This window comes from Caloenas nicobarica, chromosome 4, assembly GCF_036013445.1.
Source record: "Caloenas nicobarica isolate bCalNic1 chromosome 4, bCalNic1.hap1, whole genome shotgun sequence".
NCBI classification, from domain to species: domain Eukaryota; kingdom Metazoa; phylum Chordata; class Aves; order Columbiformes; family Columbidae; genus Caloenas; species Caloenas nicobarica.
The window spans coordinates 15,298,934-15,312,918 of NC_088248.1; the positions used below are offsets into that span (position 1 = coordinate 15,298,934).

The following is a 13,985-nucleotide window of genomic DNA, read 5'->3' on the forward strand; positions in this document are numbered from 1 at the left end:
ACTTAAACTGAAGTAGCATTAACAGTAGCTTTTTTAAAGAATTTTGCTTCAAGTGTGCTAACACTCTTGACGGTGCTTGCACTCATACTCAACTTAGGCCTTTTTCATACCTTATAAAGAAGTCTGTGTAATTAAGTGGAACAGTGGGGGCCAAAACAGTATCAGTAAGGGAATGGGGTTGGAGAGTGTCAGAGAAGTTGACACTGGCTTGCACAGGCAGTATAGGCACAGTAAATGGAGGTGTAAAACCTTAAGGAAAGAGGTATTTCAATGCAGCTTTTTCAAATCCACAGGCTCAACTTAGAGCTGAATTAGCCTTGACTTGGTCAATCCTCCTTATTAATCTAGTCTCCAATAGAGACAATTTTGATTATTTTTGTCATGTCCAACTCAAGGACATAGTTTGCAAATAAAGGTTTTTGGCACTAGGAACATCAAGAAAGATGTGCAAGTAGCATTTAAAAAAAAAAAAAGCCTTAAATAATTCCCCCAGATTTTTTGTTGTTGTTTTTAACTGTTCTTTCAGTTGATAAGTAAACCTCCTTGTGTTTGATCTTGCTACTCACAGGTGGAATGACATGGTAAAATGACTTGGCTATTACAAGTCTTGATAAACCAAGTAGTATGTATAGCTCTTATGCAGACTCTTAAGGCTTTTTTTGAATGCAACTGTAGATATAAACACTTGCACATGCACATAAATACAGTTTTCTTAAAACGAAACATTGTTTTACTACTTTTAAATCAACTGACCTTTCAAGTAGCATGTCAAGCTTAGTAAGGTGTTAAAAACTTGCATTATCAGCCACACTGATTATCTTCACTTCAGACATAATATAATCTAGTTTGATGTGAAAGCTCAATGTACAAACAGTTGAAGAAAGCCTAAGAGGCAGATATCAGAGGCTAGATAGGCATAAATGCTTAGAAAGAAGAATCAGCTAGTTTGTAAGGAACAGTGTGACTTAAGTGCTGTTTCTCTACATAGTTAACCAGAAGAAAAAAAGAAAAAAAAACCGAAGCCCTGCCTTAGAATAACAAGAACATGTTTTGTAAGAATGAGAGGATGGTTATCCATAACAAGCAAGCCATAGCTTAAAACACAGCAGACCTGGGAAAATAAAAACAACTCTGACCAAAGAATTTCAAACCTTGCTTTCTTATTTTAATTGTTATGTAAACTATTAATGTGCATAGGCTACCCCTCCTTTCCACGGGTATTCTGTATTCCATAGGTATTCACTGCAGAAGAGACTTGAATCTAGTTTTATCCTTAACCCTTTAAGTTACCACTACAATAAACCCTCCATGTACCCAAACATTTTCTCACTCCTAAGTTGGAAGTTAGCTAGCCTAAAGAACAACAGTAATAAAACCTCTAAAACATACATACTTTGTCCAGACATTCAGCACAAACTGGGTTGTAACCACGTTGTAACCATTTTGAAAACTTACATTTCTCATTTTTGAAGTAACACCAGTTTCTCATAACTGAAGTAAATTTCCATTGCTGTAACTCTGAGCACTTCATGTTGCAGTCTGTTTTCACCACCAAAACACAGTATTTCTGGTACTATTTATTGCAAATTAGCATATAAAATAAATGCTTATAAAAGCAAAGTTCTTTCTCATAACATCTTGTGATTCTGCAGCAGAAAACACAAGGTAGAATACAATTTCTGTATTCCCTTCAGTCAGTATTGAAAAAAATAATCTTTTAATTCAATAGTCTTTTAGTGTTTGAACAATCACATAGGAATACTTAACTACATTTAATAAATTCAGTAAGCATCAAACATTAGACACATTAAACAGCAGCTACAACTCTCATACTGGAGTTATTCCAGATTTTTTTTTTTTCCTCAGTAGTATTGAAACCGATCAACCCATACAGATGATCTTAGGCCCTCTTATGAAGGAAATTTATTATTTCACATTTTAAAATAAACACTGAATTATTCAAACATTGTAAATTCCTGTTTCTTGTACCGTATTATCGGCAAAAAAAAATAAGTCTACAGAGAACAGTCAACAGCCGAGGAGCCAGTTTCCTCCTTTTTAACTTCATCAACACTGCTCACTCAGCACAGTCCGTTCCTTCTCACAAATGACAACAAAAGCGTAAACTATCTTGCTTAGTATTTCCTTCTGGGAGCTGTATGTAATTCAACTCTGCAGGTTCTCTTTCTTGTTACAAAAAGGCATTCGGCAAAACAGTAGAAGAAAAATTGCACATATGATTTCCTGTAGTTCAAGTAACAACCACTGAGGCTGTGATTTTCGATGGCTCTTAACCAACTTAAATACCCAAATTCCAAATAAACTGCTTGTGAAGTAGGCATCCACCTTCCTCTACCATTCTGTCACATTTCATTTAAAATCCTGGAGAAGATTTGTTATTGATATGTAACAGTTTCCAAAGTGAGACATTTTGTATTAACCAGTGCTTACAAGCTAGCAAACATGATCAGAAGGTTCACTTAAGAAATGATGTTTTCATACAAAGTGCATGCAGCTCAACTAATCTTGTAGTTACAGAAGAGTTACTAATCCTGATTCACAGAATCAAGATAATATTTATTTTCATTCTTTCTGGAAAGGATGCACTTAACCTGTGACCTTCACAGCTGCATTCAGTACACAGGCACATCATTTGGACTATACACACTTCAAATGTGCCATGGTATGGATCTAACTTGTTCACATCCCTTCCGCTGCTGCTAGGAAAGCAGAACACAAAAGCTCTACTGCAGCAGGTGTAAACACAGATTAGGATATGACCAAGTTACATGTTCTGTCAATGTGTAAGTACAGGTCTACTGTTCTTAGCATACAGCCAACAAGGTCAGTGGTTAGGTATTTCTCGTTAAAAAGTAGTAATAAGGTAAGTATTATTTCTGTTTGGGTTTGCTTTTGTTGTTGCTTTTTTTAATACATATTTAACAAGTCTCTTCTTGCATCCTTCCATATCTGACAGAAAATGCAATAAGTCTCTTGTATACTATCTCCAAGAGTAAGAGAGAGACTACAACTACTCCACAGATTAAGCTAAATGCCCAGCGTGGTCCCAGGTGAGTGTATATTTGGCTCACAAAGACAGGCCCAAGTATTCGTGCTCCACTTCCAGAGGCAGTTAACCATCCCATGTAGACACCCTACACAAGATCAAAAGCTTGTGTTAGTGACACAGGAAATATTTGGCCAGCCAATAATTCCCACCAATTATCCTCATTAGAAAATTTAGAAGTGTTTAAGTGATCTTTTGTAAAGCATTCAGATACTTAGTTTCCAAGAGCACTGCTCAGCTTCTCCAAGCATTAATTCAAAGGCTTTACTGAGGTACATATTCCACAGCTTTCTAATGAAAAGGCATTATGGCTCAAAGCTTTTAGTCTCTTATAGCAAAATATAATATGGAAAAAATAAGGTAAGTGGTGAAAAAGGAAGACTTTTTTTTAAGCAGTAACATGAGCTTGTTATGTGTTTCACCACTGTAAAATACCAATAACTTAGAGGTATCACAGCATTTGTAGTCTTTATATAATATACTTAGTAAGTGGAACATTCTTCCATACTGATATTCTAAATATATAACTGGTTGTTACAAAAATGACTCTTCCAGCACAGTTGTGAAAGCTACAAGCTTTGGGCTGAGTTGTTCTGAAACTTTCACACTGTTAAGTTTTGCCATAAATTATAGTATGATCTTTGCTTTCTAATTCCTCTAGGGAACTTGCATTGGATTTTAAATAATATTAGAGTTCCTGGAAACTTCTACCCCGATTGAAATGTACTATTATTTTGGTAATGACTAAAGGAATTTTAGCCAGGTCCCTTATTCTAATAAAGAGGGTGCAAGTCTTGGAGAGCAAATGAAATAAACTGTTCAGACATCATGCTTACCTGCGGCTTTGGTCCTAGAATTTTTGAATATATAGTGTAGGACATGACATTACAAACTGGATAGCCTAATCCTATGAGGATGTTAGAGCTGATATACTGGGCCAGATAGATCATAGGAGTATTCAGGCACCAGGACTGTGTGACGGGGCAGCCTACGGGTTCCACTGTGTGGTTGGATGGAGGCTCCATTGCTTCCAAACTCCAGAAAGGCATTAACGTGTCAATGGAAGTTCTGGGAATTGAGTTATTCTTTATTTCTGTAAAAATAAGTTATGCATAGCATTAACAAAAAAAAAACAGTAAAAAGTTTTCAATAAAACATTATGACAATAGTTTAGCACGACTTGAATTATACCTTGCCACTGGATATTTGGCAGTTTTTTCCCCCAAGGCAGTAAGATAAAGAATCCAACCAAGACAATCAGTAAGCCTCCATGGAGTATGGCACGCTCACCAGTCCTATCAAACAATGAAATCACAATTAACTATATAATTTAATTAAAGAAAAATTTATGAAGATGCTAATGACATGGCCCATTAGTTTGTTGAAAAGGTGCCTAACCAAAACTCCTGCAACAAAATCGCAAAAATCACAGTAACTTAAAACCTGTTTTTCTTGTGATTCAAGGGTTAAAGACAGACAAGCAGGGTGGTTACATTAATAGAATAAAAGAACAGCAAGCATCATGGCTGTGTCAAAATTGGATCTACTTCTTTGTCATAGTAAGCCCAAATTCATCAGCAAGTAAAGGATTTAAGTAATGCAGATTTGGCCTTGCCATATAGCTTTTCAGAGTTGGCTAATAACATAAGGAAAAAAATACCAATAAACTCCAAAACTTACTTTTTAGATAGTGCTTTAACCGCCATGAAAATAATAACCGACTCAATGCCAACCACACTAAGGATTATTCCATTATAAAAAACAGCTTGTTTCCTGGTCCACGAATACATATCCATTGTCAACGGAGTTGCTATACTAAATTCATGGAACAAAATGACGTTAATTAAAAAAAAAAGCTTCTTCTATACAGCCATTTCCATACATATATTGTCCCAAACAGCAAACACAGGGCTACAGAAGCCTTTCCTTTAGATGGACATATCAGAAAACACAGGATACTTATAAACTAATTATGTCATGCACCATTTATTAAAAATAAATCCACTAGACAAAATCTGCAACTGCATTACACCAGCCATACCCTGAAGCATCCTTAATCTACTTCCAATAGTTCACAAAAAGATGATGGAGTTAAAGTAGAGTAATAGAAAGAAAAAGGAAAATCAGATTCAGTTAGTATAAAATTAAAAAATATTTAGACTGTTTCAGTTTTAGCAACAGTCTCTAGAAACTCAGTTTTCTACAAATGCAATTAAGACAGACACATACTGTTAAAAGAAATTTTAGCTACATTACAGTTTAAAAACCTCACAAAATATACCTTATATACTCAAAGTACTTTATAAATTAAAAAAATGAAGTATACTTCAGTCTGAGGTAATGTTGTTATATTTTACTTATTTTCTTACAGAAAATTTGGGATTGAATAACACACCACTTTACGTAAAAAAAAAAAGTCATGTAAAATAGTACATTTAAAAATATAATTGCATTAACTCTATCAAATCATTGTTTTAATAATTGCTGAAATAAGAGCTTCACTGGAGCTTTTGGAGCTAATTAGAATCATACTAAGAAATTACACAAAATTAGAATTAAAAGTATAGAACAAGGTACTCAATTGAAGACAGTTTCTCTAAAGATTTTAGGTAGCCCAAGCTAAGCTACTTCTGGTTTGCACTTCTATTAATGAAGAGTACGGTTAAGAAAATGAGTGCAACAGAAAAGCTTTTACATACACGTCAGGTCTAACTACATTATATGTCTAAGTATTTTGAGAGAAAATAGACAAACTTACGTTTCAAAGACAGCAAACACAAACAGGATGACAAAGAAAAGAAAATTGATTGCTACCACAGCAACATGGTCAACATTTCCTTCTGTGTCCTGATCCACACCATCACTTCCTGCAACAAAACAAAATAATAATCTAAACTGTAAACTGAGCTTTTTTTACACCACCACAAATTATAAACTGTAATGCCTTCCTTATTCTGTTAAATAGTAAACATGCAGTTTGGTGGGCAGCTAAGCAGTTATGTTTTGACAATCTACGTATAACATTTTTAAATTGAAATGGAATTGTTGAAACTTCAATTTCTCTGACAATGAGGGAAAATTATTTCCAAGTTGGTTATACCATCTGTTGTCCTACTGTAATGCTGGGACTGACAAGTCCCGAGTGACAGCAAAATAAGCAAACTTCTTTAAATGTCTTTACAACGGAAACAGAAACGCTTTCTGTTCCTCTCTGAAGGTCAAAAGTGTACAACTTTGTTCCTCTAACCTGGGCATAGCATTTCCATACACAGAACACCCGTGTGTGGTGTGCACATACAGCTCCTTTTTTAAACACAAAACTAATACAATACTGAAACTGGAGACTTCCATAGATTTTAAAAGAGGTTTAAAATAATCTTTCATATACTTTTTATTCTTCAAGTGAAAGGGGTACTCACAACATTTTAAAAATTTGAACTGTGTACAAAAAGGGTACATATTGGTATATAAAAGGGTACAAAAAGGGTATATATTGAAGACAAGCTGTTTCACTGTACGTGGCCATTACTGTACTTTAGTGTCAGCAACCAAATTTACTTATACAACATACGCCTTTTAATAAGATGCCGTAGGGGAAAGCTGATATGCAGTAACAAAATAACTCAGCATGATATAGAACAGAAGTATGGCTAGAGAGTAGAAGTTAAGGGATATTTTTTTGATGTCCATATTCACTTAATCCTGTCTCTTGGAAGAGACAGTTCCAAGGTGAAAATCTAGAAGGATCTATACAGGTTTTACTTCTTTGCTACCAGACAGCACTAGGGACACATGTGGACACAAAGCAATTTCTGGACCAGTTAGAAAGAGACATAGCCTATTTTCCACTTAGACTTCCCAATCCATCAGACTTTAGAATACTTCTAAATGCTTGCATGTAATAGGAGAGTACTTCAAAAATATCATCGCAGAATAAGTTTTCAAGAAAACAGATACCTTCTCCTTCAGAATTGATACTTTTGCATTGACGTCCCATGTCATCCACACGATGCTCTCTAGAAATGTAGAACTGTTTAATTAATACACATATTTATTTGATCTACTGTTGACTGAAGTTTATACTAAAATATTTCTAAATGGCATAATCTTAGATTCTAATTATTCCCAGCTCCTTTAAACATCATCTGTGTAGTCTACATCTGACTGCAGTGGACACCATCATATTCAATAAAGGAAATATTCTAGTAGGCGAATATCACATATCTGTGTGCATCTCTCTCCTCCCCTCACTGTCACCAAAGCGACAATGCATAAAAATTCCCCCTCGAGATTCTTAAGAGAAAGACACAGACAGTTAGAACCCTACAGACAAGCTAACCTTATTCCTCTTCAGAGAAAAACATGGGCAGATACCATCAACCAAGGCTAGGCTAATAATCTAAAAGCTCAAACTTTTTTCATCAGTTTACATTCTAGCTGTTACATCACTTAATTTATTAGCATAATGAAAAAGACTTGTATTAGAGCAGGTAGAAACCCTAACAAGTAAATAACAGCTTATAGTTTAAGTGCTCCTCCTTCTGAGCAGCATATTATTCATTACAAGCCAGCCACTAAAACAGGTAGAATATTTCTCTTTTTTGACTTGATTACCTGAATATGGCAAAGATGAGAATAATATTAATTACTCCTAAGAGAGCTCCAAATAAAACTGGTGCCGTATACATGTTCAGCTGAAGACGAACTAATTTCCATGTTATTCCTTCTTCTCCAATAAGTGTAAAACATGTCTGAAAAACTTAAAAACATTATTGTATTAAGAATATCTTGAGAATCATTAATATTAGAACACATCAAATAAACATATAAAACTGGATAAGCAAAGTTTTTCTAATTGCTAAGTGAAATTTAAACATTATACTTGTCAAACATTTTACATTTTGAGAATCCTACTCTAAATAAACTGACAGATACCAGTGGGATCTCAACTACCCAGAAAACTACTTGGTTAGATATATCTACATGTTGCATAAGCAAGAGCACAACACTGAAAGAACGGGAACTGAATTCTGAGTGTACCAATGGTTAAATTTCTGGACCATGTGCAGACAGCTGATTCACTCTTTTTACTCTTCCCTCTACATGGAAAACCTTGGTCCTGGGATTGGACTATCTCTCCTGCTAAGAGCAAGCTAGAGAGAAAAGCAGTTTGGGTTGGTTTTGTTTGTTTGGTTGGTTGGTTGGTTTTGTGGTGATTTTGTTGGTGGTGTTTTGTGTTTTGTTTTGTTTTTTTTAAATTAATTAATGTTTAAATTGGTGCAGAGCAAAAGACTGTAAGATCAGGTCATCTGCTTACTACTAGTTAGGAAACAGACTGATATCCCATATCAAATTAGGAGAGTGAATTAGCTGAATTTATACTCTATGTAAATCACACAAAAAGTGCAGACTGTTTGTTGCTGTATTGCTCTATTAACAGCACTAGTAATAATCAGCTAGAGAAAAATCTTTCAGCCTTAAACATTCACCTCATCATATTATTATACACAGAGCATTTCTGCTCTACTAATTGGATAATCTTAATCTCCAGCTATAGGAGACAAGTAACCAGTAGAGGCTGTTTAGGACAACACTGCTGGTAACTTTCTACAACACACGGCAAATCTAACACATTTCTCCCTTGAAGCAGATAGAGTATCTCAGGAGCCACAGGTACCCCTGATCTAACCAAGACCCCTTGAGCTCTTCGTTCCCTTAGCTCTCTGTAATATCTGTGCTATGTCTTAACATTTTTGCCAATATGAAGATTATGTGATTGATACTACAAGATCAGAAAGACCTGTTGGATGTTATTTTCTACAAAATGTGAGACACAGTAAAATTTTCAGTCATTTTGGAAAGGTGGAAATGTTTCTGCGAGTATAGTAATGTTAAATTCCTTTCTCTGTGAATAAAGAGCAATTGGTCGTAGACTCTTTAGTGCGTACTAGTTACAAGAAAGTATCTAGGAACTTGTTTTTCCTACAGCCAGCAATCCAAACCAGCTAGTTTTTAACTACAAGCAGTTAGAATTTCTTTCGACTAGAATATTCCATTTATATGGGCATACACAAGTATATATGAGTGGATCCCATTTATTTGGTTTTGATACTACTGACAAGCCTTAAAATCCCCAACATACAGCTGCTGAGGTTTCCTACTTCCAATGCCTAATTTCATTCTAAAAAGTATTAGAGAAGTGAGAAAAGAAGATATGCTTTACCTGGTCCTAGTATGAAGCCGACTGCTTGGCAGGCACTGGTATTGGCCATGGCACTTGTTCTTTCTGTAAGAGAAGTGGCACCCGCAATATACGATCGAACTACAGCCACATTTCCTTCAAAAAAAAAACAAAACCAAGGAAGTGTTCATGTAAATACTAACTTATGTCCTTAAATTATCCAGGTACATATATTTTAGGTTTTTTTTTCATACTTTACAAGAAAATAAAAGCCAGCACTCCCTATAGTATTCATACACAACTGCACGATTACAAAATTTTATTAATATCAATTTTATTATAATCTAGAATTGGCCAAGTCTATGCTTTGTTAAGTAACACATTTTCAGTCACATAATGGTAAATCTTGTATTAAAATATCATGTTAACTATCTTACAGAAGATGCGGAAATAATTACTTTTCAGAAACATACGTTCTGCTGGGGTTACCTGCTCCAAATCCCACAAGAACACGTGCAGTCAGCATGTAGTATTTGTTGTGCGAATGAGGTACATGGACGTAGGCATAAAGACAATTAGCAGCTACAGAAATCGCAGTTGAAACAACAAGAGGTTCTCTCCTTGGCCTGTAATTGGACCAGAAGCCAAAGAGGGGAGAGGCAACCATTTGGCCAATGCTATATGAAGCTATAATCCAGCCCAAGAAACTCGCATCTGCTGTTGGATCAATCTGCAGAAACAAATTAATCAACTATATGGGTAAGAAATTTTAGTATTTTATAATATCAACAAAACCATTTTAGAATCAGTACTTGAAATACCTAAGCCTCTGCCATGTAATTAATTCTGAGGGTAGATGGCACTATGCAATGCAGTGTCAAACCTAAGCTATCGCTACACGTTAGTGTGTCTGCACGGCATTGCATGGTGTTACGGAAACACACCACTTGTGGTCTCTGAAGCAGTTGTTTTCACATAGTACTTTGTCTGAGGCAACACAACTTGGTTAATTGTCTCTAGCAATGCACCAAACCAACAAAAAATGCTTTGCTTCTGAGACTGGAAATGGCTCACAGCAAATTCAAATAGTTCTCATACCGCACTGCTGATGTTATAGACTATAGACATAATTTAAGCAGTACGGTAGACAGTTTACAGGCCAGGAACAAGGAATCACTGAAATCATCTCTGCACATGTCTGAGTCTGTCCAGACTTATAAGGCTGATGATGCATCTTCTCTTCTCCAAGAATTCAGCACCAGCCTCAATTTTAACAGTATCTCTAGGACCCTGCCCAGGATAAGTTCTTTCACATTTGCACCTGGAACTGCCTCTACAATTCCAGGAGAAGTAAAATCCTAGAGCGGATTAAAGTTTTAGAGACCATTTATGCCACTTTCAACAATAATGTAATAAAGAAAAAACCAAAACAACAACAAACTAAAAGCACTATCCAGGAACACAGGCAATTCCTTATTAAGAATATCAAGAAGGTCTACATGCAACGATCTTACATTCACAGAGCAACTTCTACCATCGGCGCGCATTTTTTTTTTTTTCCCCAAAATGCAGACAAGTCTTGTATATTATGTTTTAACACTACAAATGCATTCAGTTTTTTATTGATTCATTGCCCAAGAAAACAGTGAAATAATATTGGAAAACCAAACATGTCTGGATTATGATGCACCTTTATCAATTCGGTAGATCAACTGACTGATTTTACATCAAATAATGAAAGATAAGTGGATGGCAAAAATAAAACTCTTACATAACCACACACTTTCCCTTACTGTTTCTCCTTCCTAAATAAAATGCCAAGTTTAGTAGTACATACTTCCTGAGCAGCATACTTTCTGAGTTTTGTGTTCTTATTAATTTTTAAAAAAACAACACACATTTACAAACCTTTCGGAGATATGGCCACACAGACATAATTACAATTGAAAAACCTGTAATGCAGTAAAAACATAACTGAAGTTACTTTATTTGCCATGTTTATGAGTAATTTGCTTTACTGAAACAGTTGCTACAGGTTCATTCTTCTGCTCTTAAGCGTATCATAGTCTAAAACTGTGCATCAGTCTATCGCCTCAAAAAACCTAGGTATTATGTGCTTGTTTAAGCAGTGATAATTCCTCCTAACAGGAGGAACTATTTTTAAAGGGACATTTTATAGGTCTGGACACACTAAACAAAAAAAACTCTTATGAAAAAAATAATGATGTGCCAAGAAAACTACATGGGATTTTTCTTCCCAATGGAAAGACAACAAGGTCCCCAGAGCAAAAAGAATTTCTTGATATACTGACATATTTGTATTAATTTAGCAAAGATATTTTAATTCAGCAAATTAAAGAAAAATCACTGAAGTATCCTATGATTTTTAAGATCATTTCTAGGTCCACAGAAAATCATCAGAAGTCAAAAATCAACAGAATTCTCATTTCCAGGGGCAATTATTTAGGAAAGAAACACTAATTCATTTTGCACTGGAGATGTAAAATCCCATAGGAGAAAACAGGCTCTCCTACACATTTGAAATAGATAAGATACATTCCTACGAAGATCATACCTCTTAAGAACAGCATTATTTCTATTTTCATTCCCTAGTAGTTTCACTTTGGATGATAAAAGTGTGACATTTGTTTTGCTTGGTTCTGAGCAATAACCTTATTCTGCCACTATCTTTTACCCCAAACTATTACAAAGATAAAAACCAAAGATTTAGGTAATAGTCATTTAGTCTCAAACTGGAGTATTATTTAACTTATCTTATTAAATGTAACTTTCTGTTTGATTTGCTCGTCATATCTTCTCTTTTGAAGAATCAGAAAATGAAGCTTTCTAAGGTTATAAAAGGAATAGTAGCATTACAGGAGCTATGTAGCTGCAATCCAGAAAACCACATAATTTTCAAACCAAAATGTATTCATTAAGCAAATAACATTGAAATCCACCTGTGTTTACTCACCTACACTACTGAGGAACATAGTAAGATACATAATCCAGATGGACCGCCACCTGCTCTTATAGTGCTCTTGTGTTTCCACAACATCCCTGGTTTTGAACCAAAAGCCAAGAGAGAAATAAATCATTATCAGATTCTCTTCTAGTTGTTCCCACAGAACCTTGAAAACATTTTTCACAAACCTCTCAGCACAATTGTGTAAATTGTTTTGCTGAAATGGACTTCTACACAGTAAAGAATACAAAGAAATTATTTTAGAAGCAAACTTATTTTTTACTGGAAAATACTAGATTGACAAATCAAAAAACTAATACAAATGCTAATCACATACCATTGCATTCAAGTGTTACACAAACAGCTCTTTATCTAGAGATCTTCAATTCTGCAAACTCTTTGCAGACACTTTGAAGTATCACATATCTCAGGTAAAGGCCTTAAGAAGTGTGTATTAAACCATAAAACCCTAGATATATTCTCAGAACTGTGACTGTAAAGCAAAAAAATCAAAATCTGAACAACTACTGATGAAGCTAAAAGGTACGGCCAGTCTATTCTTACCATGAGAAAATAACTAAAAAATGTAAAAATGTGTGCAAAAAATATTGCTAAAGATTGTAAAGGCTGCAAAAAATTTTACAATAGAAGTTACAAACTTGATGAGCATTAATATATTTTTCTGAAATTCATAAGCACCTTCTGAAACTCCCATACTTTTTCAGACGCAAGAACATTTCAGGGTTCCTCACTTGTTTTGATTTTGAAGTATTCTAAACAAAATAATCTCTGTCCACAAGATGCAGACCTAGGTTATATATGCCTGAACAGAGTTTATAAACATTGTTTACCTAGGCCTTAGGCATACACACAATTTTAAAGCTAATATAGCTATTCCACAGCGTGATTTGTACATCCGTTTCTTCAGAAGTGTTTAGACCATTGAAGTGTCCTGGTTCAATGAAACTCTAAGCATATAAACGATGTTTCTAAATGTAATCTTATTGCCTGTCATGCATAGGAAGAAGTCTGTCAAACTGTTGTATATGCTGTGTGTATGCTATGTTAGGTTATTTTCAATATTCTAGTTAAATCAAGCGGTACACTTCAAGTATGAGAACACTTCAGCAAAGGCCACAGCAGAAGCAGCTACCCCAACACACGCAAGATACTGTTGTTTTCCTGACAGAAGGAAAAAAAAAACCACAAGCGATCGGTTGCTGCCCCCACAAGAAGAGCGCTAATAAGTATATAGATTACAGCACCACAATAATCGATTTTTACGGGTTTTTTTTAGAAACTTCCCAAGCGAGCGCGTTTTTTTCCACAGACAGAACCAGCCCGGCCGGCAGCTTCCCCCAGGCTCGGGCTTTCCCTGCGGGTAAAGCGCCCACGCAGGGGCCAGAGGGACTCGTCACCCACGGGCGGTTCCTCTCAAGACCCGCGCGGGGAGGGAGGCACGGCCGCCGTCAGCGCGGAGCCGGGCGGGCAGCAGGCGCCTGTCGGCGCAGCGCAGCCGCCTCAGCGCGGAGAGCCGCGGGAAGGAAGGAACCCACCTGCCCGCCTCCTCCTCCGCCTCTCCGGGACCCAGCAAAGGCTCCTGCCCTTCAGCAGCCACCTCCGGACCGGAAACGGCAGCCGCCATACCGACCTGCGGCCGCTCCCGAGCCCCGTAGTGCCGGGATCCAGCGCCGGGATCCAGTGCCGGGATCCGGCCCCCGGCCCTCCCGGCCGCCCCTCGCGCCTCCGCGGCTGGCACCGCCAGGGGGCGG

The 13,985-nt window shown here is 36.4% G+C and overlaps 1 protein-coding gene across 3 annotated transcripts; it reads right to left on the minus strand.

Moving 5' to 3' along the window:
* Positions 1 to 32: 32 nt before the first annotated feature.
* MFSD8 (major facilitator superfamily domain containing 8) lies at positions 33 to 13,980 on the minus strand. 3 transcript variants are annotated; one of them, XM_065634514.1, is made up of 12 exons: positions 13,770 to 13,980; positions 12,223 to 12,308; positions 11,157 to 11,200; positions 9,738 to 9,978; positions 9,291 to 9,353; positions 7,682 to 7,826; positions 7,025 to 7,083; positions 5,826 to 5,934; positions 4,748 to 4,882; positions 4,259 to 4,362; positions 3,904 to 4,160; positions 33 to 3,155 (listed from the first exon to the last, which is right to left on the minus strand). In XM_065634514.1, exons 1-12 carry the CDS (start codon positions 13,856 to 13,858, stop codon positions 2,940 to 2,942), a joined length of 1,548 nt encoding a protein of 515 aa, XP_065490586.1. In that variant the 5' UTR covers positions 13,859 to 13,980; the 3' UTR covers positions 33 to 2,939. The 3 variants fall into 3 exon arrangements, with proteins under 3 accessions (XP_065490586.1, XP_065490585.1, XP_065490587.1); XM_065634513.1 differs by having other exon boundaries at positions 9,291 to 9,404; XM_065634515.1 differs by lacking the exon at positions 4,748 to 4,882 and having other exon boundaries at positions 9,291 to 9,404.
* Between the last annotated feature and the right edge of the window lie 5 nt (positions 13,981 to 13,985).

What these genes read in the sequence shown, in the direction of transcription:
- MFSD8 (XM_065634513.1), bottom strand. Translation starts at nt 13,858, where the DNA reads ATGGCGGCTGCCGTTTCCGGTCCGGAGGTGGCTGCTGAAGGGCAGGAG. An exon ending in GCGGAGGAGGAGGCGGGCAG is followed by an intron (nt 12,309 to 13,769) that starts GTGGGTTCCTTC and finishes GTTCAAAACCAG; the next exon opens with GGATGTTGTGGAAACACAAG. An exon ending in TCTTGTGGGATTTGGAGCAG is followed by an intron (nt 9,405 to 9,737) that starts GTAACCCCAGCA and finishes TTTTTTTTGAAG; the next exon opens with GAAATGTGGCTGTAGTTCGA.